This window comes from Orussus abietinus, unplaced genomic scaffold (assembly GCF_000612105.2).
Source record: "Orussus abietinus isolate OABI.00-Male unplaced genomic scaffold, Oabi_2.0 scaffold170, whole genome shotgun sequence".
In the NCBI taxonomy this organism is placed as follows: Eukaryota; Metazoa; Arthropoda; class Insecta; order Hymenoptera; family Orussidae; genus Orussus; species Orussus abietinus.
The window spans coordinates 123,241-148,163 of NW_019394462.1; the positions used below are offsets into that span (position 1 = coordinate 123,241).

General features: G+C 42.0%; 4 protein-coding genes across 8 annotated transcripts; 1 reads left to right on the forward strand and 3 right to left on the reverse strand.

Moving 5' to 3' along the window:
• Positions 1 to 404: 404 nt before the first annotated feature.
• Positions 405 to 1,045, reverse strand: LOC105696101 (cytochrome b-c1 complex subunit 6, mitochondrial). The gene is made up of 2 exons (XM_012418287.1): positions 819 to 1,045; positions 405 to 684 (listed from the first exon to the last, which is right to left on the reverse strand). Exons 1-2 carry the CDS (start codon positions 903 to 905, stop codon positions 511 to 513), a joined length of 261 nt encoding a protein of 86 aa, XP_012273710.1. The 5' UTR covers positions 906 to 1,045; the 3' UTR covers positions 405 to 510.
• A 320-nt stretch (positions 1,046 to 1,365) lies between these two features.
• Positions 1,366 to 9,131, forward strand: LOC105696098 (histone-lysine N-methyltransferase SETD1A). Of its 5 annotated transcripts, none has more exons than XM_012418283.2 (10): positions 1,366 to 2,583; positions 2,680 to 4,762; positions 4,861 to 5,139; positions 5,263 to 5,571; positions 5,651 to 5,917; positions 6,321 to 6,961; positions 7,052 to 7,685; positions 8,158 to 8,376; positions 8,458 to 8,715; positions 8,817 to 8,990. In XM_012418283.2, the coding sequence occupies exons 2-10, from the start codon at positions 3,029 to 3,031 to the stop codon at positions 8,988 to 8,990; spliced, it is 4,515 nt and encodes a 1,504-aa protein (XP_012273706.1). In that variant the 5' UTR covers positions 1,366 to 2,583; positions 2,680 to 3,028. The 5 variants fall into 5 exon arrangements, with proteins under 5 accessions (XP_012273706.1, XP_012273705.1, XP_012273704.1 ...); XM_012418282.2 differs by having other exon boundaries at positions 1,366 to 2,351; positions 2,442 to 4,762; XM_012418281.2 differs by having other exon boundaries at positions 1,366 to 1,519; positions 1,919 to 4,762.
• A 144-nt stretch (positions 9,132 to 9,275) lies between these two features.
• Positions 9,276 to 10,291, reverse strand: LOC105696099 (mediator of RNA polymerase II transcription subunit 21). Its single transcript, XM_012418286.2, has 3 exons — positions 10,012 to 10,291; positions 9,799 to 9,910; positions 9,276 to 9,722 (listed from the first exon to the last, which is right to left on the reverse strand). The coding sequence occupies exons 1-3, from the start codon at positions 10,051 to 10,053 to the stop codon at positions 9,337 to 9,339; spliced, it is 540 nt and encodes a 179-aa protein (XP_012273709.1). The 5' UTR covers positions 10,054 to 10,291; the 3' UTR covers positions 9,276 to 9,336.
• A 2,342-nt stretch (positions 10,292 to 12,633) lies between these two features.
• Positions 12,634 to 17,662, reverse strand: LOC105696077. The gene is made up of 2 exons (XM_012418246.1): positions 17,627 to 17,662; positions 12,634 to 15,520 (listed from the first exon to the last, which is right to left on the reverse strand). Exon 2 carries the CDS (start codon positions 15,434 to 15,436, stop codon positions 14,399 to 14,401), a length of 1,038 nt encoding a protein of 345 aa, XP_012273669.1. The 5' UTR covers positions 15,437 to 15,520; positions 17,627 to 17,662; the 3' UTR covers positions 12,634 to 14,398.
• Positions 17,663 to 24,923: the final 7,261 nt, after the last annotated feature.

Consider the following 24,923-nt stretch of genomic DNA (forward strand, 5'->3'; position numbering starts at 1 on the left):
TAACTATATATGGGAAATTGCTATGAGATTATGTAATTTTATACAAAAATATTCTTCTAATCAATGAACCCTCAAAATAATGAATTGTTTTCTAAATGAAAGTGCAGTTCGTCCACAATCCATCGATTTATTCCGTATGCTTTTCCTAATCCCATGTAATGTTATTAATCACGGAAAAATAAAAAAGACAAATATAAGTTCCCTTCTTTAACTGGTGTTTTTATAAAGAATACTAAATTCATTATTACATAATACTTCAAAACATACCAACAGGATTTGATCGATTAAAGAGATCGATCCAAAGAAAGAAGTTACAATTCTAAGAGCTTGACAATCAATTTAATCGTTTCGATTCGGTGCACTTCAATGGCTATATATAAAATGTTTGAAAGTATCCACGTGCCTTCATTTTCAATCCCCTTTTATTTCTAATAATGAAATTGTATATACAACATGGTGGTTGGAACTAATAACTTTTAGTTGGCATTACCAATTATTTACTCGATGTAATTATTTAAGTTTAGTGAAGAGCGTCTTGGCTACACAGTGGTCGACACATTGAACATAATCAATGAGTTCCTCCAAACAAGTTTCCTCTGTTTTAGTTCTCGAATTTACTCTGTCATTGCATGTGTTCAGCTTCTGCTGCAGACTGGAACAATTAGATTTCTTCGAACACTGCTCCTGTAAATGAAAGAAAAGTACATAAATTGACGCAATGCGGAATGAGCTTACATTTTAAAGTACACTATAAGGTAGTGACAGTTTTCAAACACTGATAATTTAAAAAAGATTATGTAACTAATGGGAAGACATACACGAAGTACTTTCTGTGGATCGACTAGCTCGCCATCGTCGTCGTCGGCTCTGACAGTAGGAAAGAATCGTCTTACAAAGAAGGCCATTATATTTTCGCGATTGAGTTTAAGATCTCACGAGAAATAAATTAATTCGACCGATCGGAGCCAGAAATTACCGTCACTCGTTAATAAACTCCAGAGCGAACGTTTTATCCCGGTAAGACCCTGCAAGATGGCTGCCGTGTCCGGGCATGCCAAAACGCTCGTCAATTTTGTTTCAGTACCGGCGGCAATTCAAAAGGGTCGTTTTTATCTCTTCTACGTTTGACCGCGACCAAGATGAAAATCACCAAATATTAAACAAAATTGCTAGCCATCGCGTTTTAAGAGGAGTACAGTTACAGAAACGATTCTACAAGGGAAAATCACGAGAAATCCGAATTATGAACCACGAAGAAACCCTTCGTTGGAAGGGGGACCCGACGAGCTCGCGTCTGCGCACCCTGGCCGCGCAGCTTTCCTCTAAACCCAAAGCATCGATTGGTCAAGGGGAGTCGAGCCCGGATTCTCTTAGATTGAAACGGACCAATGCAAGAGATGGCTCTCGGCGGGCGTCGTTTGTTGGCGAGATCCTCTCGGAGAATTTGCATCCAGAAACTAATCCGAACCATGCAGACCCGTCGAATTCGCACAATGCCCGCGGTACTCGGGACTATCAGGTATTTTCCGTCGAGGATTCAGGATTCCCCGCGCCGAGGAATTAGCCAGCCACGAGGGACTCTCCGAGAGCGTGTATTCGACGTTTCTGCACGTTTTTCTCTCGGACGGTCACTTGGCTCGAAGCGTTCGAGGAACCAAGGAGAGTTCGATCTCGCTATCGAACCGCGAGTATCCGCCGGATCCGCCGATCGTAAATAATAGTTGATAAATATCGAGTTCCGAGGAAGGCGGCGATTCGACGCACACGGCGACAGGGATGGCGTCGCACGAGACGGACGCGAAGTCATTTCTGCCCCGCTCGTCCGTGAGTCGTGTATATCGCATCGGGCGGTTTATCGCGACGAATGGAAGTGGCTTCTCAGGGCCCCCGAAATAACGCGGCGTACTTCACGTTCCAGAGCCGAACCTCTACTCGAGGCTCCGAGTGCGGGTGGCGGCGATCAAGAAACCTCGAGCACGACGCGTCGCGTGGACGAGCGAACGTCACGGCACTCTCGCGGGACCGCGTCCCAGGAGTCTCGCCGAGAGAGAACCGCACGTTTTGCGGGCCAAGCTGCCGACGGCAAGAAAGGGACCGATTCCGCCCCGGCGCTGGGACGCGAGAGAGACAAGGGGAGAGAGACGGAACGCGCGAAGCGTCACCGATACACTGGAGGGATGAATAAACCCTGAGAAGCCCGAGAGACCGGAGCCTCGCGCGAACCCGTCTTCAAGGTTGGGTCATCCACCCGAGGAACCGCGAATCGAGCGAACCCGGGCCCGATCCTCGCAGGAAGCGATCTCGCGGAGGACTCTCTGGACTCTCTCGCGCGCACCGGACTTCTCGACGCGGTAGGGTCTACCGAAAATACCCACGGATTGGAGGTTATGTTCGAATGTGTCTTACGATCCCTTGGCCCAATTCTCCGTGATTGTCCGCAGAAGGCGAGCGATCGCGGACGCAGGCTTTGGGAAGTCGACGAGATCGCTCGAGAGAAGAAGATGAGGACCGACGAAAAGTGACCACGACTAGGAGAGGATCGCGACGACGATAGGAGAAATCTCTCAATGTTCCAGCAGAAAAGTATTTTTAAACGTTGACGAGTTTCCCAGGTTTCTCGATATTTACGTTTGGTCCTCGCCAAGGAGAAAAGGCTGTAACCGGCGCGTCACTTCGTAGGTACGCCGAGAGCTTGGAACCGTGCTGAGAATTCTCCCAAGATTTGTTAATCGTTTGGCTACCAGCCGTAATCACCGAATGATTACGATCGATCGGAGGAACATCGAACAAATCGAAGATTCAACTTGTACGCATCTTTTAAGAAACTCCGGTGTTCGATTAATTTGTGAGAAATTAATAATTCCTGCGAACATCTTTATATTCAAGAAAACGTTGCAAGTTTTGCCCGTGTAAAATGCAGTGTTTTTGTTAAGTGGCATTCGTTCGTAGATGGTTCATAGGTTTATTTCTAATTTTCACTTATAGTATTGCCTTTGAACCTCACACGAATGGATGATGCCTGGAGGCAATGAACGGTATGGAGAGACATGGACATGGACATGGACATTCGCACGCACATTCCCATCATCACCATCATCACCATCACCATCACTCTCATGGTAATACACAGAGCTCGTCGCAAAATTCGAGTCAGTCTTCGAAGCACGGCCATGGACATACTTCCCATGTGCAAAAGGAAATGTCGAGTGGTCAAGCAGTGCAGAAGCCACGAAATTATAAATTGCTGGTTGATCCGTTTCTAGTGAAGGGTGCGACTAAGTTGTATCGGTACGATGGCACCGTCCCGGGTGATCCTACTTATCCAACGGTACAACCTAGAGATCCAAGATCTCAGTTAACAAGGATATGGACAAGACTGGAGCAACTTGACTTACCAGTACCTAGATTTAAAATTGATTCCAATTACTGTGGAGAACCTCCTCCGTTAGAGGTTACATTTTGTCATTTGAATGATAATATAGACAGAACGTTCTTGACCGATATGGTTTTAAAATTTGGTACCATCGAAGAACTTACTATTTATTATCACCCACTTACCAATAAACACCTTGGTATTGCGAGAGTAGTTTTTGAAACGACGAAAGCCTCGAAAGCTTGTGTAGAAAAGTTGAATAATACATCCGTTATGGGGAAAGTACTGAGAGTATTTCTTGATGCTTTTGGAGAGGAATGCAAAAAAATTTATGATGAGCTAACCACCGAGCGAAAACCTGAAAAGAGGATAGAAAAAGCACCAAAAGTAGAGCCCGAGCCAGAAAAGCAGACACCGATTGAAAAGAATCCTCCTGAAGAAAGAGAAGAATATAGATCGAACAAGAAAGTTGTAGCTAATGTAGAAAAAACGAGAGAACCATATGCAGAAAACTCGAGGTTCAATAAATTTCGTGATTATCCAACCCCTGGTGGTAGTACCGGAAGTGATTTGGGTTACGCGACTGCACCGAGTGAACTGAACTTTTCTAATAATTATTCACAAAACTCTACACCCGCGACAAATTACGATTATTATTATCCAAGTTATCATCATCAATCGACAAATAATTATGTGCCCAATATACCTCCAACTGTGTCACCGAACCTTCCCCTTCAACAAAACTCTAATATGTGGTGGGGTACAAATCCGGGAACCCCTAGTTACCCTACCGCAACTGTTTGGACTCCTCAACCAGGAACGACTCTAGATAGTTCGACCATAGTACCTGTAACCAAAGCTTCGGCACCGAAGGTTCAGCATCACACCCCGAAAAAGGAGAAAGAGACTCAGGTTACGTCAAAAAATTCTTTGCGTGATTCTCCTGTTGAAACAAGAAAAACCTTAGATTTAGATACAAGAATAGCTATGCTGTTAAAAGACAAAGCAGGGGGAATGGCTCCCCCGTTTCTACAGTTTGGTAGTGATTCTGACGACGAGAAGAAATCTCAACGCGTCGAAGAGATGCTCTCGGAACCACCAAGCCCATTCTTATCTGCTGAAATATATAAATCTTGTTTTGAAAAAGCAATGGAGAAAAGTAAAGAACGGTGGAAGTTACGTGAAAATAGCCTGAATCAGTTTTCTATAGATGAAGAATTAGGTAGTGTTATAAGTTCCAGTGAAGATGAAGCACTATTAGGTAGTTACAGTCCTGCACCAGATAGTGCAGAACCGGAACCACCAAAGGAGCCACCACCTCCCCCACCTCCGGATGATGACAGAATGTCGTTAAGTCCTCTTAGTTCTGGAGATGAAAAAATTGAAGAGGTATAATGATAAAAATATCTACTAATCTTTAATCAAATTCCTATTACATTCAGTTTTTTAGAGCTATTATAACTTTGTAACTTGATTATTCATTCTAGGTTATTGCCCAAACCGAGCCTACCAGTCAATTGTATCCAGGAGCTGGTTATCCTGGACAAATAACCCATTATCCACCACCGACAGATGTCTACAATTGGCCTCGTCCAGCTCAGTATCCGTATCCATATGGAACGGCTTACTTGCCAAATCATTATCAGTCGACAACCGCGTCTCTTCCAGGAACGGTGGGTAATCATCAAGGAACAACTTACTATCCGTCGCTTCAATCTAGATTGCAAGCCTTGGCCAGCAGTAGTATTGCAAAGGATAATCCACAGGTGACTAAGATTTTTATAAAGTAATTACCTCTTAACTTCATTTGTTTCATGCCTATACTAGAATGATAAACGTAATCGATGACATATTTAAGCCTTAATGGAAGTTGATTTTTTTTTCTACAGGCACCTACCATTAATGGAGTACTAAATAGGGTCGTTACGGAACTGAAACAAATTTTGAAAAAAGACTTTAATAAAAAGATGGTTGAAAATACCGCGTTTAAACTATTCGAAGATTGGTGGGATGAAAAGAAATCCGAAAAGGTTCAGAGCACTGGAGAAACCACTACTGTTAGTATTGCTACTAAAGAAGAAACTACTAAGTCGCAAGGTCTTTCGTCAATACTGGAACAAGGCACACCTCTAGGACTCAATTATGACGGATTCGGCTTAGGCATTAGAGCGAGTATGCCAAAGATGCCTTCATTCAGAGTAAGTTTTTTTTTTATTCAGGCATATTGTAAATGAAAAACAAATTAGAGTTTATATGGTTATCATATTGCTTCGATAGCGAAAGATTAAAGCACCGAGTCCGTTGCCACAAGATGAAGACAGTCGTCAATCGGACCGTATTGACACTGAAATCATCGACAGTGACAGTGACTTGGATTTACCAGTGGTACAGAAAGTTAAAAGATCGGGTACCTCTCTGCCCAGTACCTCGTCGTCTTCTTCATCTTCTAGCAGTAGTTCTACCGAAGAAGACAGCAGTAGTGAATCTTCCAGTTCGAGTGACAGTTCCGATGACGAAGAAAGTTCTGCAGATGTACGCGGTGCGGTACGTATTACATTTTTTCTATATTTATTGCATACATTCCTACAAGAATTTTAACACGGATAGGCTACGGTGCTCGGATTGGGGATTTCGATGAAACTATTAGATATTCCATATCGAGAAAACATCGACACGTGCCCACCATTACATCCATTAGATCGTAAGTTTTGAGTTTTTTAATTTCGAATTTTCGTTCATTTCGTAGTATACTCTATGAAATTTAAAGAGATCCTACCTATAGTGTAAATCGGTTAATTAAATGACGGTCTTTTTCCAAAATAGACCTCTTGAAAGTTTTCTCAAAATATCCACTGATACGCTGTAGCCCTTCCTTATAATATAAACTATCGCCTGTTTCTAATATATTGTTTTACATCATCACGTAATTGCAAGAATATTTATTTAGCAGGAATCAGACAGCAGGATTTTCGATCACCACCCGTTGGCGCGTAACAGCGAGGATCCTGATATACTCATGGAGTTTGCGATTCAGAAATCGTTGGACTGCCCTACGCCTTCCGGACGAGAAACTCCTGTGCCCTCTTTCAAAATAGAAGATCCCACTTCGATTGACTTCCCACAACACGACAACGAAGTTACTCCCGAATCTTCACCCGTATACCAGGTCGAGACCTTCGAGGAACGCGCGACAGGTGCAGCTATCTCGGATGCAGACGTCAAGTTTGACAGACCCAAGACTCCAGATGTAGACATTTGTAAACTGAAGCAGAACGCGTCGAATGAAGTACACGAGCTGACAAATGTCGAATCGGTTAAGAGGGCACCGATCAAGGATGAAATTCAAGAAATACAGAAGATGGAGAGCTCCGCAGCGGAGGCTCTTATGACTTTAGCTGGGCAAGACAACATTATCAGGCATAGAAGTCCAGGATCCATACAACCTAACATTATCCGGACGTTGCAATCGCTCTCTGCCAAATATATCAACGACGAACCAATACTTAAAGAATCGGAGAAAATTGAAATGTTTAGTGAAATACCTACTACTGACTCCGAGGAGGAGAGCCTTGAGATCAGGAGATTAAGGTACGCATACAGCATGAGAAAAATTAGTACGTCGATTGTGTAGCCTATTTTTATTGACTTCTCGATTCCTTACAATTCGTTTTTATCTAGGTTCCAAGCGGAAACGGATCTTCGACTGAACGGCCAGCGAAGTCCAAGTTCGCCCGGATCACAGGTGTCGCAGGTTTACATGGAACACTCGTATTCGTTGCCACCGGCACAACCGGAGCCAGTCAGCGAGAATCTGGCGCATCGTACACCTCCCGCGATTAAGCCGAAGTCCTCGAGACCGATCAAAAGCGAGAAGACGAAAGAGAAGGCGGAGAAGACCGCGAAGAGGAAATACACCAAGTACTCGAAGTTGCATGCCCATCAGGATCACGAAAGGGAAAAGGAGAATATTCAGAATGAACTCGTCTATGAGGAGCCGAGGAAAGTTCAGGGGCCGTCTGTTAAGTATAAAGAGAGAGATCTGATGAGTGAAATGACTATACTCTACGAGTTTCTTACTAGAGGGATCGACGCGGAAGACGTCGAGTATTTGAGGAGAAGCTACGAGGCTTTGTTAGCGGATGACAGTCAAGGTTACTGGCTGAACGACACCCACTGGGTCGATCATCCTCCGACGGATATTCCTAGTCCCGCGAAACGAAGAAAACGAGATGAGCTCCGATTGCACGCGACCGGAAGTGCCAGAACGGAAGGGTACTACAAGGTCGACGTTCGAGAAAAGGCTAAGCATAAGGTATACGTGAATTCCGAATTTCTGAAATTGCCTTGTAAACGTCATGGCCAGTCTTGGCATAAAGGGTAAATCAACAAAATAATTTCGATACATGTCCCGCTGAATGAAAGAAGTACAAACCGTGAGATAAATGAAATCTATTGATTACTCTTAAGTCTTTAAACGTTATTCTGCTTTTAACTGGCAAGTAAAAAATTGGATTTCCCTGGTAAATTACGCTGAAAGGATGAAATTGTTTAATGCATTCTGTTAAATGTATCACTAAATTTTCTGTCATGGAGATACCACTTTTGCCTTTGGCTGCATCCTTTGATAGAATTGAAAAAAATTGAGTAGATTCACTTGAAACCAAAAGACCAAAATAAAGGCTAAACTAAAAATTAAATCAAGGCAGAATTTCGATGCATTTTATCTTCATTGACCATAGGCTCTGTAATTCCCTGTATTCATAAATACTAATTTTATTTTCTAGCATCACTACGCTCAAAGTATACAACGCAGTAATGATATTGAAGATAGTGGCGTGTGTATCGGTGGTGATGGGACAATGAACGGTCCCAAAACCAATTCCAAAGCTCTTACAGGCAAGATGCAAGCGTTATCACGAGAAGCGCGAAGTAACCAGCGTCGATTGTTAACCGCCTTTGGAATCGACACGGATAGTGACCTTTTGAAGTTCAATCAGCTCAAGGTGAAACAGAGAACACATAAGTTTCAGCCTGACTTCGGACTATAATTTAAATACTAATCTTTTTCGTCTCTTATATTTCAGTTCCGAAAGAAACAACTTAAATTCGCCAAATCAGGTATCCACGATTGGGGTCTGTTTGCCATGGAACCAATTGCGGCAGATGAGATGGTGATCGAGTATGTCGGCCAAATGGTGAGGCCAGTTGTCGCGGATTTACGTGAATCGCAGTACGAAGCCACCGGCATCGGAAGCTCCTACCTCTTCCGCATCGATTTGGATACGATCATCGATGCAACGAAATGCGGCAATCTGGCACGGTTTATCAATCATAGTTGCAACGTTAGTCATCTCCCGTATTCAATAACCATTTCAGGGTACCTGTATCAAAGTTATAATTCTAGTACATACAATGTACATTCGTTTTCTTTTCTCTTTTGCAGCCGAATTGTTACGCAAAAGTGATTACGATAGAGAGTCAGAAGAAAATCGTGATATACAGTAAGCAACCGATCGGTGTAAACGAAGAAATAACTTACGACTACAAATTCCCGTTAGAAGACGACAAGATTCCCTGTCTATGTGGGGCGCCCCAATGTCGGGGTACTCTCAATTAAATCATTCATCATGCTTCATTCGTCATTCCCCTTTTCTGCCCTCCCAATGTTCTCCTACGATTCATCGTACCTTACTCATATTTTTGTAAATAAACCCCCATGTAAACATTTTATAAAAATGCAGTGGAAATTGCTGAATCACCCTGAGTTACACTTTTTTTAGCGCTTCTTACCATAGATTAACGGTATTCTCAGAATTAATAGAGAAACGGTCTTATCCTTTAAAGGGATATTTGGAAAAGATAATGATCGATACAATTTTCAAAATGAAATTAGGACAAAAAGAACTATTGATTGCATTGTATATTAAATAATTATTTACAGCGAAAATAAGACACAAACATTATCATTGATTTAGTAAATTTGGCGAAGGATCTGGTATTTGATGTATGTTATTTGAAGACATGGTGTTTGTATTGTTTACATTTTCTTGTTTGAAATTTGTTATAAGGTTTAAGTTGCTATTAATTACAGCCGTGGCTGCTGGATTTTGCATGTCGAGTTGACTCTGTGCGATATCCTGCAATGCTGCCTGAATTCTCTGAAGCAAAGCTTCCCCTTGTCGAACTATTTCCTCTAGTTGTTCACCTGCTTCCTGATTTTCTTGTTCGAGTCGACTGAGACTAGCAACTTGAAGTTCCTGAGAGGACTCTTCACTGGGAAGACTCTCGATCAACGTGTCAATGTCCTTAGCACAGCGAGCAATTAATGTGGCAAATAAAGCTGCATAATCTGTAACGACAGGATAAGTAATTTCATCCATACTGTGAATGTCAAATGATATTAAAATTAGTATTTATGGTAATACCTTCTTGAGGTTGATGTGGTTGCGATGCGCCAATACGATCAAAACCAGGGAACTTACTTGGCGTAGAATATTGTTGTAATATTCCAACACTGTTGCAAAAATGTTCGGCTTGCTGTAACATTTTTATTTTGAAACAAATTATAGCAATGATATATATAAAAAAAATAGTAATTTGCATGAAAGGAAATCTGATGACTGTAGCAATAACTTTACTTGATTTATTGTGTCCTGTAATTGCGTTAGGCGATCTGCCATAATTCACAATTCTGGATTCGAAAACTTAACAGGTTACAATGTATTATTTATTTAATTAACGACAGGTTTCAAATCAGCAAAATTATACGTTCTCAAGCTTATTCCACAGCACGACTCTACAAACCTAACCCATACAGTACAATACAGTAGCAAAAAGTTGGTTGGTTGCCCGTGCCCCACGCAGAGATGAATTGGGAGATTGCTCATGGGCTGAGTCGCGGCGTTCTCGTTCTGTGCTGCCCTCGGTGGAGAATGCAGGAGGCTGGCGCACTTGCACCTAATGCCCCCAGTGACTGCCCAACTAAGGGATCCTCCTCATCTCCGAGTTCGGCCGCCACTGAGGGATATCAGGTGGCAAGTGCGCGATTGCGCGACCCTACCCGTAAGCACCCGTAAACGTAACCTAACCTAAACCTACCCGTAAGCAATCTCCCAACTCATCTCTATGATAACAAATATCCTTTAACATCTTTAACCAACAAGTTCAGCAAGCTCTGCGGCGATGAACTACACACGATGATTTGAAAAAAGAAAATGGATTCTGTTAAGTGATCCACCTAAACCTGGAAAGGGGCACAAAAGAACAGGCAAAACAAAACATTAAAAAGAAATTCAGGAAATCTGAAATTAGATAGCGAATACGTTACTAAAAGTCAAGAATATTAATTGCACATCGATCTTGTTAAATTTACTGAACTGGTATTTTTCATATCACTAAGTATGCAAAAATCCATTTTAATGCAGACTCGACAAAATATAATCAAAATGATTGTTTGCCGTTTCTTCCCCGTCAATCCTGACAAAATGACATACAAAATAGAGGAGGGACAACGTGGCCAAAAAAATGGATGGCTATCCGTTCGAAAGAACGGAAGGCCATCGTAGTTGTCTATTTAAGGGGCCGCTTCGACATATAGCCTCTTGGACTCTTGCAGTCTTTTCGGACAGCGCCTCCTACATCTCGAACGCTGGTCAATCCCCTAATTTTTCGGATTAAAAAAAATCACTCCGAGAACAGATCCAAAGCTAGCAAAACGACGACCTACGCTCCGAGGATGCGCAGTCGGTGCGTATTGCAAATTTATTCGGATTCCCAAGCGTGATCCAATTAATTTCATTCTTGAAAGAATATTATCACAATCACGGGCATCGGGGGGTACCCTGACTAATAATTTACGTTCCAGACTAAAACTAATTACTCGCTCTACCTGTTTAAATCTAGACGTTCATTTCAGACAACTATCCTACCTCCCTACCGATATCTAAAAGATCAACCACATTCAGCCCAACGCATTCGCTCCACGGTTCTCTGACACTCCACCCGGGTGCAAAGAGCCTAATCCTAGAAAGCGCATCCCGAGATGTCTCCGACACCCAAGTTCAGTTCTCGCACAGCGTACTATCGATTGCCACCGCCGGTTCAATGATAAAAAAAATAAAATGAGTATGGTGGATGGAACTCGAAGGAGTTTACAAAATTTACCACGCCTTCTGGCCCCAACCCATTCGACCCGCTCCTGGAGGAGTCGAAGGGCGAGGGCCAGCAAGGAACGCGGACACAGGAAGAGGCACTTACCGCCGATGACGCTGAAAACATCCTAAGCTGATTAATTTCGACATCGTTAAAACAAGCTACCGACTCTACTGGACATCGATACTTCCCAATTTCGACAAGATAGAAAGCCAAGCTCAACTCGCACTACGGCTCCAAGGTAGTGGAAGGCTTGGCCGAAAAATCTTGAAATCCCTGAAGCCGTCCTCCTCCTCAAGGCGGCGGCTCTAAAACGACGCGCAAGGACTTCGAAGCCACCTCGACTCGGATCCGACTCCTCACGAGACCCTCCTCCCGGGTCTTCTTCGAATCAACCAAAGAAACTCCGCAAATCCGGTGGCTCCGAAGTCGGAGGGTCCTACGACTTCTCGGTGCTCGATGAAAGATCGCGAACCGAGATCTACTGCGGACACGGGAGGAGGCTAGTACTAGTCTAAGTTAACACGTAAAAAAAGAGACAATCCGCGCGATCTCTCGCAAGTCGGCGAGAGGTCGTCCCGTCGACTCGCGGTCACTCAAACAAATCAGGTAACATACAACCGACCCCCCTTGTCGGTTTGGACCTTTTGTCCTGCGACATGAGACCGCAGGAACGAAATGTCGAAACTCATCGACGGAACGTTACGTTTTCTTCGTGCGGTACTCCCTCAGGATATCCCTCCCGAAGGAGACCTGGGGTTCCTGGCCTCCATTTGTCTCCGCCCTCGAAATTGGCTCTGGCTGCATTCCACTTCTGCGTCCGCTTCCTCTTCCTGTTGGCAGCCCTGAATAATTCCGATATTTTGAAATTCGATATTCCGTAGGGGTGCCGTTGGATGGAGGCAATTGAACGATATTTAATCCTTGGTACTCGGGATCTGTGATCACTGTGACGCATTAACGGCCTTGACTTCGAATCCCCTGCGCAGCGGCACGAAAAACTGTGCGCGCACCACCCAGCCATTTACAGTTCTTATACTGTTTGCAATTAATAACAGGAAAGACTATGATAAGTGGTATTTTATTTTAAGAAACAGATTGATTACAGTCGTTAATAATATAATTAATACCATTATAAATAATAAATTATTTTGGAATAGAGCATTCAAATATAAATTCTCGTTCTGGAAAAGATCATTTAAATGTAAATTCTCATTCTGGAAAAGATCATTCAAATATAAATTCTCATTCTGGAAAAGATCATTTAAATATAAATTGTCAAAGTTGTCTCATATTCCCTAAAATTTTCTAGGGATTTTTAAATTACCGTAATATTCTCAATTACATTACTCGAACTTAAAATCTCTTATCCCATCCCAGTGTAGGTGCAAACCTAATTCCACGATAGTTTTGACGATGATTGACATGTAATATTGGACTGACTACATTTTCTGTTGATTGCTGGAAAGAAGTCAATTAAGGATTGAAGAGAGATAGAGATAATTGTAGGATCCCTATTCCTCACTTAAACGTATGTATGCTACTGAGTAAGGGAAAGAGCATTTTTTCCCAAATGCCAATTAATTCCGACCATAGAAGCCTACTAAGATAGGGCGAATCTCGATGAGAATTATCCCAACTTTGAAAATGTCGATAGTTACTTCTCCGTGCATTAGCACTACTATTGTCCATTATATTCATTAATCTCGCATTTACAGGTTCAACGAACTAACTCTCGTATCCACACTCCGTATATCTGTCATTTTCTCACCGACGGATAAGCACGAGTTGATGCAGTAATGTGCTCTCTTTTCTTCCACCAACGAAAACCAGGAACCACGTCCTACTATCTATTATCCTCATTCTTATATGGCATGAACCATTGGGTTATCTGTGCCTACTTTTGCACAAGTCCTGCATGAGGTTCTATCGTCTGTCATTATTTCTTCTATAACGCTCAAATAATAATCCAGATTAAAAAAATCATTAAACTCGGGTAAAGAAGACAGGACCCGATCCATATCGACTAAATAACGAGTTTCCAAGGTGGTACCATGCATCACCTTTCAGCCAAAAAACTTTATCACCCCAGCTGGGACAGGCAAGAATTACAGACTAAAGAAGCGAATCTATTGATCTAGCTATTTGATGATGATAATATAACCTCTCCTAATAGTACGATTTGGCAGTCCAGAACGTCTTGTGATTGGAGGGTATCTCAAATCTTAGAAAAAAAGTTACTCCTGCGGTATTAAAAAAAAATAAAAACAGTATAACGTTTAACAATTCCCCGATCGGTAAGGATAATAAAGATAAACAAAGGAAAATCTTATACTCTCGTAACGAATGATAGAACAAACAACATAACAAGACGCTACGGTACGCTCATGAGGAAAACCTAAAGGTTAATTTCCATTCGCGCGGAAAGCCCGCGGAATCGGTGCACAGCGTGAAATGCCCTGGAGACAGCTTATTCCATGTTCCGCGCTGCGCGTCGATTCCGCGTCTTTTCCGTCTGTATGGAAATGAGGCATTCCTCTGACCGGATCATAAAGCTAACTAACTGAAAAAGTCTTGAAATTTCGACAAAAAGAAACGGTACGGCACTGTTGGTGCTTCAAATCGACAGGGGAGGGTTTGACGGGTTGCTACTAGAGAAGACAGAATGACACCAACCTAAAACAACGCGATAAGAGATCAATAAAAGTAAACAAACTTTCGTCAGTCTGGGCTAACTTTGAGCCCAACGTTGTGGCGTCCAATTCATACTTTCTTCCATTCCGGGAGCTAACTCATACCCTGAGTCTGTCCACTTCTTACCTCCTGGATCGGGATTTGCTTTACCATTGTCCTGGGCAGACCAGCATAATGGATCTACCGACGCCGACGCCGTGCTTCCCTGCTGGCGCATTTCGAACACCCTTTCCGTAACATCCCTGGCATGCCGCATCCATAACAGAATCTACGGCGCGGCTGAGGACACTGTGAATATGAGTGTCCCAATTGAAGGCAATTCCAACACTCGTCGCCCATCAAAGGATGGGCGACGGGGCTAGTTTCCTCGATCCGGCACAACTCCGTGCTCGACGTCTTTGGAGCCGGTGACACTGAGCGTAACATTTGGGCCATCGGCGACACAAGCAAAGCGGCTGTCCGACGCTTACGTCGCGGGTCCTTATCAAAAGGACCCGGTTCGGCCTCCGAGTCGCTGTCCAGGTCTCTTATCGGTGGTAAGAAAGGGACAACCAGTCCCATCTTCGTGCGGACCCCAAGCATCATTTGCTCCGTCGAATTTCCCTGGCTGGGTTCGAGTTGAGGTTCAGAGCGGGCCGCAATGGCCTCCATCTCTGCTGGCATCGTTGACGATAGCAGATTCCTAGCTGAGATGTCGCCCGATGCAAAACTCGCTTCTAATGGCTCAATGGGTTTCAGATTGTCAGTCATCGGTAGACGCTCCGTCTTCTCCGTTGGTGCAGGTTCCTGTGCTGTCGACAACTCGGTCTCCTCGCTCTGGATTGGCGCCGGAACTACATACTCTACTGTCTCGTGTAACTCCTTTGACGGAAAGCTTCTCCACGGAAATTGCGTAAGGGTTCCTCGAGAGGTTGTCTCCTTCCCCACTGGCGCTAACAACACCTCTGGAAGAGCCCTACGGATCTCCTCGATGAATCGCTCCCGCTGCTCCGGTCGTAGCAACGTTATTAGCTCCAGCTGACCTGTCAGGGCCCGACATAGGTCCAAAATGGGCGTTATTAGGACCGTGTGGGTATCCTTGAACCACATCTCGGAACCCTGCTCGGTCTCTTTCCAGTTCTTCTGACAACTTCTCTCTTCCGACCTCGACATCGTACAAGTCTTCATCGGTTCTTGGATGATAGGGATTCTTTCAAGAAAACCGAACGACCGTATCATACACTACAGAAGATGGTATATGAAATCGTTGGTCACTGGTCGATGATGACATTTATATCCTAACAACCTGTGCGAAGATGACAGCTAGCAATTCATACCTTTATTGTCAAAGATGCAAATACGGTGAAAACTGTTTCGTTAACACGTCTACTACTACTCCTACTACTATTACTAGTACGATTACGTTACTTCTACTACTATTTAGTTACAGAGATTAGCGGGGAGATGTTTGACGCCGTTGTTTGAATGTGAGACACGATCCACTGACGCCCTATACACCCCTGAAAAAATTAGAACTGTTTACAAAGGGGCGAAATCTTCATGATAGGTAAAACAGTGTATGTGTGTGTAGCGCCGTAGAACATTTCGCCATGGAAGTAAGAACATATGAACGGAGCCCAAAGTCCCATCTTAGATCAGGGGGGAAGCCTGCTCATCGGAAAGGGAAGAGTGGGCCAGCCATACCGTTGTGCCAATTTTTTAGCTTCCTAATTGATAGGTCACCTACTACATATTTTCTGTTTACTCTAACTTATTTATTTTTGCCACTCCTCTACGTAAAACGTAATTTTTACCTTTTTTTATGCTACAAGTAGTATATTGTACTTCATTCGGTTTATCTATTCACAGCTCGCATCGTTCTTTACTCGCTAGTCTTAAAGTGACAACTAAATCTCAGCCAATCAGGAAGCTAAGATCTCGGCTCTCCAATATCGTTACCTTCTCATTGTTCTTACGTGCTCCCCCCTTACTTACTCCTGCACTCGCCCCACTGGCTTAGGCTCCGTCAAAGAATTCAGAAATCTTCATAGAAGCACAGAAGGATACGGACGTTCGATGCTTGATAAATAGTACGTTAGCCAACGGATGGCGGCGCTGTAATCATATCTCCATCTCTCTTAATCTAAAAGCGATATATAGCGAATTGCATTCTTTCTTTATCTTACACACTATACTCGCCATTCTATATACATTTCCCTTCCACCCGTATGTGAGATATTGTTGGCTTACACATGCAATCTCTCTTTTACCCCCACATTTAGTTTGTTAACCAACTTTTAGAGCATCAAGCGCTAACATAGGATCTGGGCTTCTATGGGACTTCTGAATTCTTCGGCTCCGTCCATATATTCTTACGTTTATGTATTTCGTTCCTTTAAAAATAATTCCACGGCGCTAGTGAGCCGTGTCTCACTTTCAACAATGGCGGGAAATATCTCCCCGCTCATATCTGTTAGTTACAACTACGTAGATACCATGCTTCAAGATTTAACGTTCGTTGCATTTATGTCAACGCTTTAAATGTCTGCGCAGACTTAAGGTAAAGTGAAACCCCCTTCAAATCAGTCGATTCTAATACAACACTTTTTTTTAAGGGTTTTAGACCAAACTGTCTGCAACTTTGACACATCACTCCTGATCGTCTAAGAATTGTCCTGACACATTCAAAATTTGGATTTAAAAAAAAAATTTTACTCAGCACAGACCAGATCCAGAATGGCGTCGAGCTCTAATATTTCGATCGATATACAATTATCGAAGGCTCTGATATGAGAAACGAAAGGGTCAGGACAATTTTACGACAATTTAGAATACTGTGGTAATCGATAAACTCGCATTTAAACGAGATAAAGGCAAAAGAAGTGTTGTATGCGCTTCTATGCTAAAACGATGGGAATACGAGGTCTCGGAGAGAAAATTTAATTCATCTGTAAATCACAGATGGCGCAGGGGGTTCCTCTGCAGTCGATTAGGGCCTCGGAAAGCATGAATTCAGAGGATTTCTGGAGTTTTACTTAGATTTCTTTATAATTATTGTACGAAAACGACAGGTGGAGTATGCCATTTGGTACAATACCCAATATAATTCGACCCAGCTGTCAATATAAAAACGAACGTCGACAACGTAGGCATTTAGAAAAATCTTTATCGATGTCGATCAAGTTCCTCGACGTGTTTCACTTCACCTTAAGCGCTGTATAAGATTAATTGACAGTTCCAACATAGGTGCAAATATCTGCACGTATCTCAAATTTCACGTTTGCACGCACAAATCGCACAAAAAATGTCTTTGTTGCGTGACTGGCAACACAGACGTCAAATATAAACGTAATAAAAATGTCAGCAACGTGACGCGCCAGCTTATTACCACTCGAGTATCCAAAATGGCGTTACCGTTGAAAAGGATACAGATGCATTTTATTTTATCGACATCGATTAAATTTTTCGGTGCCTTTCACATCATCTTAAGTAATCTACCTGAAACAGAAAAGATATATACATACTCATACATGGTATACGATAACTTCATTCCAAATACGATAATTTTCCTACAGTTGGTACGATTAGTCAGATTTCAGTTGGCAACGCTGCACCGACTATAATGCCAAAAAAATCAGAAGTCTCCATAGAAGCCCAGGATACGGACGTTCGATGCTCGATAAATAGTATGTTAGCCATCGTACGGCGGCGCTGTAATCATATCTCCATCTCTCTTAATCTAAAAGCGATATATAGCGAATTGCATTCTTTCTTTATCTTACACACTATACTCGCCATTTTATATACACTTCCCTTCCTCCCGTATGTGACATATTGTTGGCTAACACATGCAATCTCTCTTTTACCCCCACATTTAGTTTGTCAACCAACTTTTAGAGCATCAAGCGCTAACATAGGATCTGAGCTTCTGTGAGACTTCTGAATTCTTTGACTATGCTGACAAAGTTGGAAAATGACGCAATCGCACGCGGGTCAGGAAGGCAGGGATGAAGGCAGAGATAAACACAAGATCACGAGCAGAAATTGCGTTTATAAATGGAGGAAGGCTTCGTTGGCCAGAAAGGTCCTGATGTAGCTGCCCTTCGAAGTGGGGTTAAGCCTATTATCAGATTAAGAGGATAGGACTCACCGGTCGACGACTCCTCGTTTCTTTGGTGGCAGCCGCAGTAGTAAATGCTTCTCCTCCGCAGAATGGATCGACACAGAATTCCTGAACGGGATGAAACAAAACGTGAATCGTTGTCTGTTTTTCCGGTGAAGGTCCTCGCGACAGGGAAGGCAGGGAATGCCTTTGTCCTGAGGCCAGATCGTCGCCGTCGGCTTCACCCGCGCCGGTACGTTGGATGAATCTGTCCCTAACTAGAGCAGGTTTGACCTGGGTCGGTAAGGCAGTAAGTGGCTTACTTCGCTTAGATCGATAATCAAGGGGCCTTCTAATTGAACTCGGTCCTCCCGCCACCCGTGGATCCTCCGCCGCCGACAGGCCAGGATGGCGCCTCCAGGATAAGAACGTCGCATTTTCTAAATCTTGATAGGACATCCCGAGTTCACGAATCAACCTCGCCGATACCTGTTTCTCTAAAATCTGTGAACGAGTGTCGTCGCTCGGCACAATTGCCTTACACCTCCTTCTCCGGGAACCAAGTCAAATTAATACATCAGTATCTAAGTAAAATTAAAATTATTGCTTGCCGGGGGTGTAGCATACATACGTCGTGAGTTTGTTAGTTTGTGTTGTTGAGTATACATTTAGAAACACGTGTATTGCTGCAGATAACTGATAGCCGTCCGCCTCGCGGTGGCCGTATTCTAACATTTAAGGTGAAGTGAAACCCCGTTCAAATCAGTCGATTCTAATACACTTTTTTTTTAAGGGTATTGGACCAAACTGTCCGAAACTTTGACACATCACTCCTGATCGTCTAAGAATTGTCCTGACACAATCAAAATTTGAATTTTTGAAAAAATTTTTTTAACAGCCCAGACCAGAATCAAAATGTCGTCGAGCTCTCATATTTCGATCAATATACAATTATCGAAGGCTCTGATACGAGAAACGAAAGGGTCAAAACAATTTTACGACAATTTAGAACAGTCTGGTAATCGATAAACTCGCATTTGAACGGGATAAAGGCAAAAAAAGTGTTGTATGCGCTTCTATGCTAAAACGATGGGAATACGAGGTCTCGAAATGAAAGTTTAATTGACCTGGAAATCACAGATGGCGCAGGGGGTCCCTCTGCAGTCAATTAGGGCCCCAGAAAGCATGAATCCAGAGGATTTCGAGAGTTTCACTTCGATCTCTTGATAATTATTGTACGAAAACGACAGGTGGAGTATGTCATTTGGTACAATATGCAATATAATTCGACACAGCTGTCAATATAAAAACGAGCGTCGGCAACGTAGGTATTTAGAAAAATGTTCTTTATCGACGTCGATCAAGTTCCTCGACGTGTTTCACTTCACCTTAATTACGAAAGGCCTCTATAGTGGCTTCCGCCTGACCGACGCTTTTTTACGAAGCGCCGCTATAGTGGCCCTCTTCATTCTTATGTATTCTAACCGCCAAATGAATATCGTGTTCATATAAAATATGTGCATTCCGAGGCCGAGCTATCCGTACAGGTGGTACATCTCCACGTCCGAGTCCGCCGTCGTTAAAGGGTTTAATAAGTATTCAGCGAGATAATACGTAAAATAATAATCGCGGATACCATAACGAGGACTGTTTTCTCGTACGTCTCTCCACAATCTTTCTACATCTTGCGTATGAACTCCACTTTCAGGATCTACAAAATGATTTGCATGACACCTAGGACATGTTATTTTACTACAAATGACTTTCTCTTCCCGTAAGAAATTCCACAACGATTCAGAGTTGTATGATATTAACACTAGGTTTACGGGACCCGTCAATTTGACGGAATTCAAACTTCAAAAAGAAATACCGAAAAAACCATAGGATTAATTTTAACCATTTTTGTATCGTAAATTAATCATTTCATCCAAAGAATTTGTACGCACAATTATTTTTTCCTAAGCCTTCTAATTATTAAAATCTGTATGTAGTGAACCTATCTCTACGAAACCCGTCAAATTGACGGACTAGCTAATTTCATAAACAATCCATATATATTTGCTTCGTTGCAGTGAGTGTAAGGCGAAGATGAGAGTGAAAGTTTGCATTGAAAGTGGAGAAATAGAAGGATCTTCGGATAGTGAAGAGGAAAACTTCTTGAAAGGGTGTCGTAGCAAGAAAAGGATGCGCATTCTTTCTAGTTCCGACTCCGAGGATGAGAGAACGAGCATTCCAATAATTTCCGTGATAATTTTTAAGAAAGGACTTTTTACTTATTAATAATTCATTTAAACGTAAAGCCTAGTGTTGTTTAATTCAGACTTAATTTGAATAAATCGATTTTTTAAAGAAAATGCGTGTTTTCGTTTACCTGTCAATTTGACGGGTGCTCGTAGAAACAGGTATATAAAAAAACCTCCGTAAACCTAGTGTTAATAAACTCGTGCAAACGTATTTTGAAACGTCACAGAACTAATATCTTGAATTACGCGAGTAGCTGGCTCATTACACGACGGGCTGATTATGAGAGATGACAGAATCTAGACAGAAAAGGTCAAAACAGAATAGTATGTGTATGAACATTTGTATACAGCGGATATATATCACGTTAGTCTTGAAATGTACACCTAGAGTCGTAAACGTGCGTTCAACGCATCAACATCATTTCATCGATAAGTTTTTAGTAAACAACGATCAATCGATCAATAACTTTTTAGTGACATCAGCTACGAAAAGTATTCCTTCCTAGGCATCGGAGCAGGGGCAAGGAGACAGTTGGTTGGTTTGGTCAATATTTTATTTATTCGTTCAATTTATTTTAAACAATATGTTCATTCAGAGGAGGAGCGCTCCCTGAAAAATGAATACGATATAGTAAATACGTTCCTTTTTACATTGTATACCATATACACAATAATATAATGATAATAAGGAGAATAAGGGACAATGATACTGCTGGCCCGAGGCGCGAGACGTAAAGAAGAAATGGATCAGACACAGGTCGCGGCTTTTCGTGTTCCCGTCAGCATTCGACGGACGTCCTTGTCGGAACGCATACTCGCGGGCTCCCGTTAAGTTTCTTTTTTCTTCCTTTTCTTAGCAAAGGTTCCTTCGACTCTGGTCAAGCTGCGATTACTATAAAATAGGTAAAAAAGCCTTGCTCACAAAATATATCTTGCGGGTATATATTGTCACGGTGTTCTAATTTCAGGCTGCGCGATCGACCGGAGAACCCTCGAGAGGAAGTCGCGTCCCCAATCAACGGGTGGTGTTCCTTACAAGGAAGGTATCCCAGGTCGATCTCTCCGATTTCATTTCTTTTATAATATGTTATAGTAGATTAAAAACTAAGCGACACGTATTTTTTTTTAACAGCCATTAAACACTTTAAGGAGGTGAAACCATCATCCAAAGTAAGGCATGTCAAGGAGCGATTTGTGCCCAAAATTATGAAAGTGGTCTAAGTCATATATTTTTTGTTTCGAAATTACATTGAATTAATTTCGTTTGAAATAATGTGGCGTGAAATAACTGATAAACTCATTTTTTTTCAATTTTGACTTAGACTACTTTCATAATTATGGGCACATTTGGCAGTTTCACCCACAAGAACATATTTTTTAACCAATCCACCTGGAAAAGCTTTCTCATAACGAGAAATGAAAAATATAATTTTCTCAATTAAAAAAAAAAATTAAGGAGTGGGCCACCCCTCACAGGGGTGAGCGTTCGGGGGTAGTTGCCCCGGCCAATATTTATTTTCGGGAAAATCCAAAGACATGTCGTATGTCCTGTACATACACAACATGTTCATACGCAACATATATTTTTTTCAGATTTTTAGACTTGAATTTGACCATTTTTTGCATAAACGTAATCATACATAGGAGTAGCTCACCCCTTAACTTTTTTTGTTTTAATTCAGAAAATTATATTTTTCATTTCTCGTTATGAGAAAGTCTTTCCAGGTGGGTTGGTTAAAAAATATGTTCTTGTGGGTGAAACTGCCAAATCGCCCCTTGACGTGCCTTACTTTGGATAGTGGTTTCACTCCATTAAAGTGTTTAATGGCAGATAAAAAAAAATACGCATCGCTTAGTTTTAGTCTACTATAACATATTATAAAAGAAATTAAATCGGAGAGATCGACCTGGGATACCTTCCTTGTTGGTATCGTCCGGGATACGACGTTAGGGATCCTCTTCGCATTTTGGCGCTCCTTTTGAAACGAACGTGAGTGGCCATTTGCGTGGTCTGCCAGCAAATTCGAAACTACGCGGCGAATCCAGATTCTTTACGTGGCATATGGTGATCATAGGGATCGAGAACGCGCACAGCACTTGGTGCGCGCAATACGTTGCGTGAGCAAGGAGTACTCGATACGTACAACAAGTGCTGATCTGCGAAACGGAAAGACGTTACAATGACGGATACAATAAAGACGCAAAAACAGGACCTTTTTATAAGTCTATGCAATGTTACGCGCGCACGTAAGAAAGGCCTTCGCGAATCTAAGAAGAAGTTTACCGTGTTGCAATCATTTAATCCCGCGATCAATTCGCAAAAGCCCAGCAACTACTAGGATTTACATATTTCTTTGCCGCGGTTGGAACGTCCTTATTAACACAGATGGCGTTTGAAAACTGAGATCTCGATTTGGGGCACCGAGGGATTGGGGATAGCTGCTATCACAGCTGCCGATGCACGAGGATAAAAATCGTGTTTAGTTCGCACTTAGTAGTGTAATTCGACAATACGTCCTGTAGGAACAATACGTGTTTTGGACCGCTCTTATAATAGCGAGGAAACCTTTCGCCGCAACGGGTTTCCTCGCTTCGCGCAAAAAATACGGTATATGTAAGAGAATAGGTATATGTATGTTTAATGTAGAGGGTGAAAAAGGAAAATACATGATTGGGGAGGTAAAATTCTGAAGCAAAAACCGAACGACGTCGCGCGCGAGATAGTTTTCCTGTTGCCAGGGCAACAACGAGTGCTCCGATTGTCCATGCTAATTGGCGAAAATTCACTTGCTACCGTGACGAGAAACTTTCCCATGTAAAAAGAGAACCCTCTCTTAAGGAAAATCGAAATGTCGATGCGATGTAAGCACCATTTCTTAGGAGTGCGATTTCGTTTAAGGATTTCACGCGTTCCAGCGAATCACTCGGTGTGTGTACATTATTGATTGTTGTTACAATTTCGTCATTTGCAACGATTCACCCTGCCAGTTCACGCACAGTTACGACGCGTACATTCTTTATCCAAGCACAAAGGATCCGAGCACAGCCGAGCCATTTGGAGCTCTAATCACGGAAACATGTGTTAAAAACTGCTAGAACGAAAGGGAGGAAGGAATACGGATGTGTACTATTAAGGGGCTTCTCTAGGGTTAACAACCAAAAAATAAGGTAATTTTTGCGAATAAAAAGTAAAAAATTATACCTCTTATTAACTTCAAACTTAATGGAAACTTAATGTTTAACCACATTTTAAGACTACACCGTTTCTTTTCAAGTCAAACTTGAAGAAATTCTTATTTATTTTTAACAACCAAAAAATAAGATAATTTTTCCGAATAAAAAATACAAAATTATACCTCTTATTAACTTGAAACTTAATGGACACGTTTAACCACATTTTAAGACTATACCGTTTCTTTTCAAGTCAAACTTGAAGAAATTCTTATTTTTCGCGTTTTTCTCGAAGCAGTATTTGTTAAATTGGTAACCGTAGTATTTCAGAAACGAATGATCGAATCTACTTGAAATTTTGCAATTATTTTTACTAGATGTCCAGTTGTTGGACTGGAATTTCTTAAGTCCATGTAAAATTCGAAATATGTGACTCCAAAAATTAATCGTTTTTTTTGCAAATAATTAAAACATTTCTTCAACATGTCATTTTAGTTCTTAGATATGTTTACGTAATTCCACTTCCAACGATAACTGTACTTATGTAGATTCAAAACCTTTTTGCTTTTTGTGGATCAAATTTCCATGAGCAGTAGATTCTACGGTTACCGTAAAGATTACAAATAATTCTGGAACGATTGAATATTTTTGCTTAAAAAAAGTATGACGTCTTAAAATGTAATTAAATATCTCCAGAAAGTTTTAAGTTAATAAGACTTAGTTTTTTAAAATTTGTAATATATCAAAACCACTTTATTTATTGTCCGTCAAGAGTAGGGAAACCTCTTAACTCTTTGCACTCGAAGCTTTTTCCACATGCATTGCCCTTAGTAACTTCAGTTGCCTCGCAAGTACAAAGGGTTAAATTCAGTAATGGGAATTGGAAAACACGTGGATCCCTGCTTGGTCCATCCTCTCCGCTGTTGTACAAAAAGGTATATCTTTCTTTTTCTTATTTTGAGGGAACTCTTAACGTTCGGAAGGACAGGACGGCCCTTTACATATGATCAGCAAAAATGGATCAGCAGGTTTTCAACGTTTCGGAACTAGACTCTGTAGGACCGTGCTTCTAGGCATGCCTAAGTTCTTAGCTCGAGCTTTAATGCCCGGTTCCTTTCGCCTTTCTTATGGTTTCGCGGTACACTTCTTCCCTCTTGCAAACCATAAGTACCAAACCGAACCGGTAAACGTAACGAATTTGAGGCGTTTC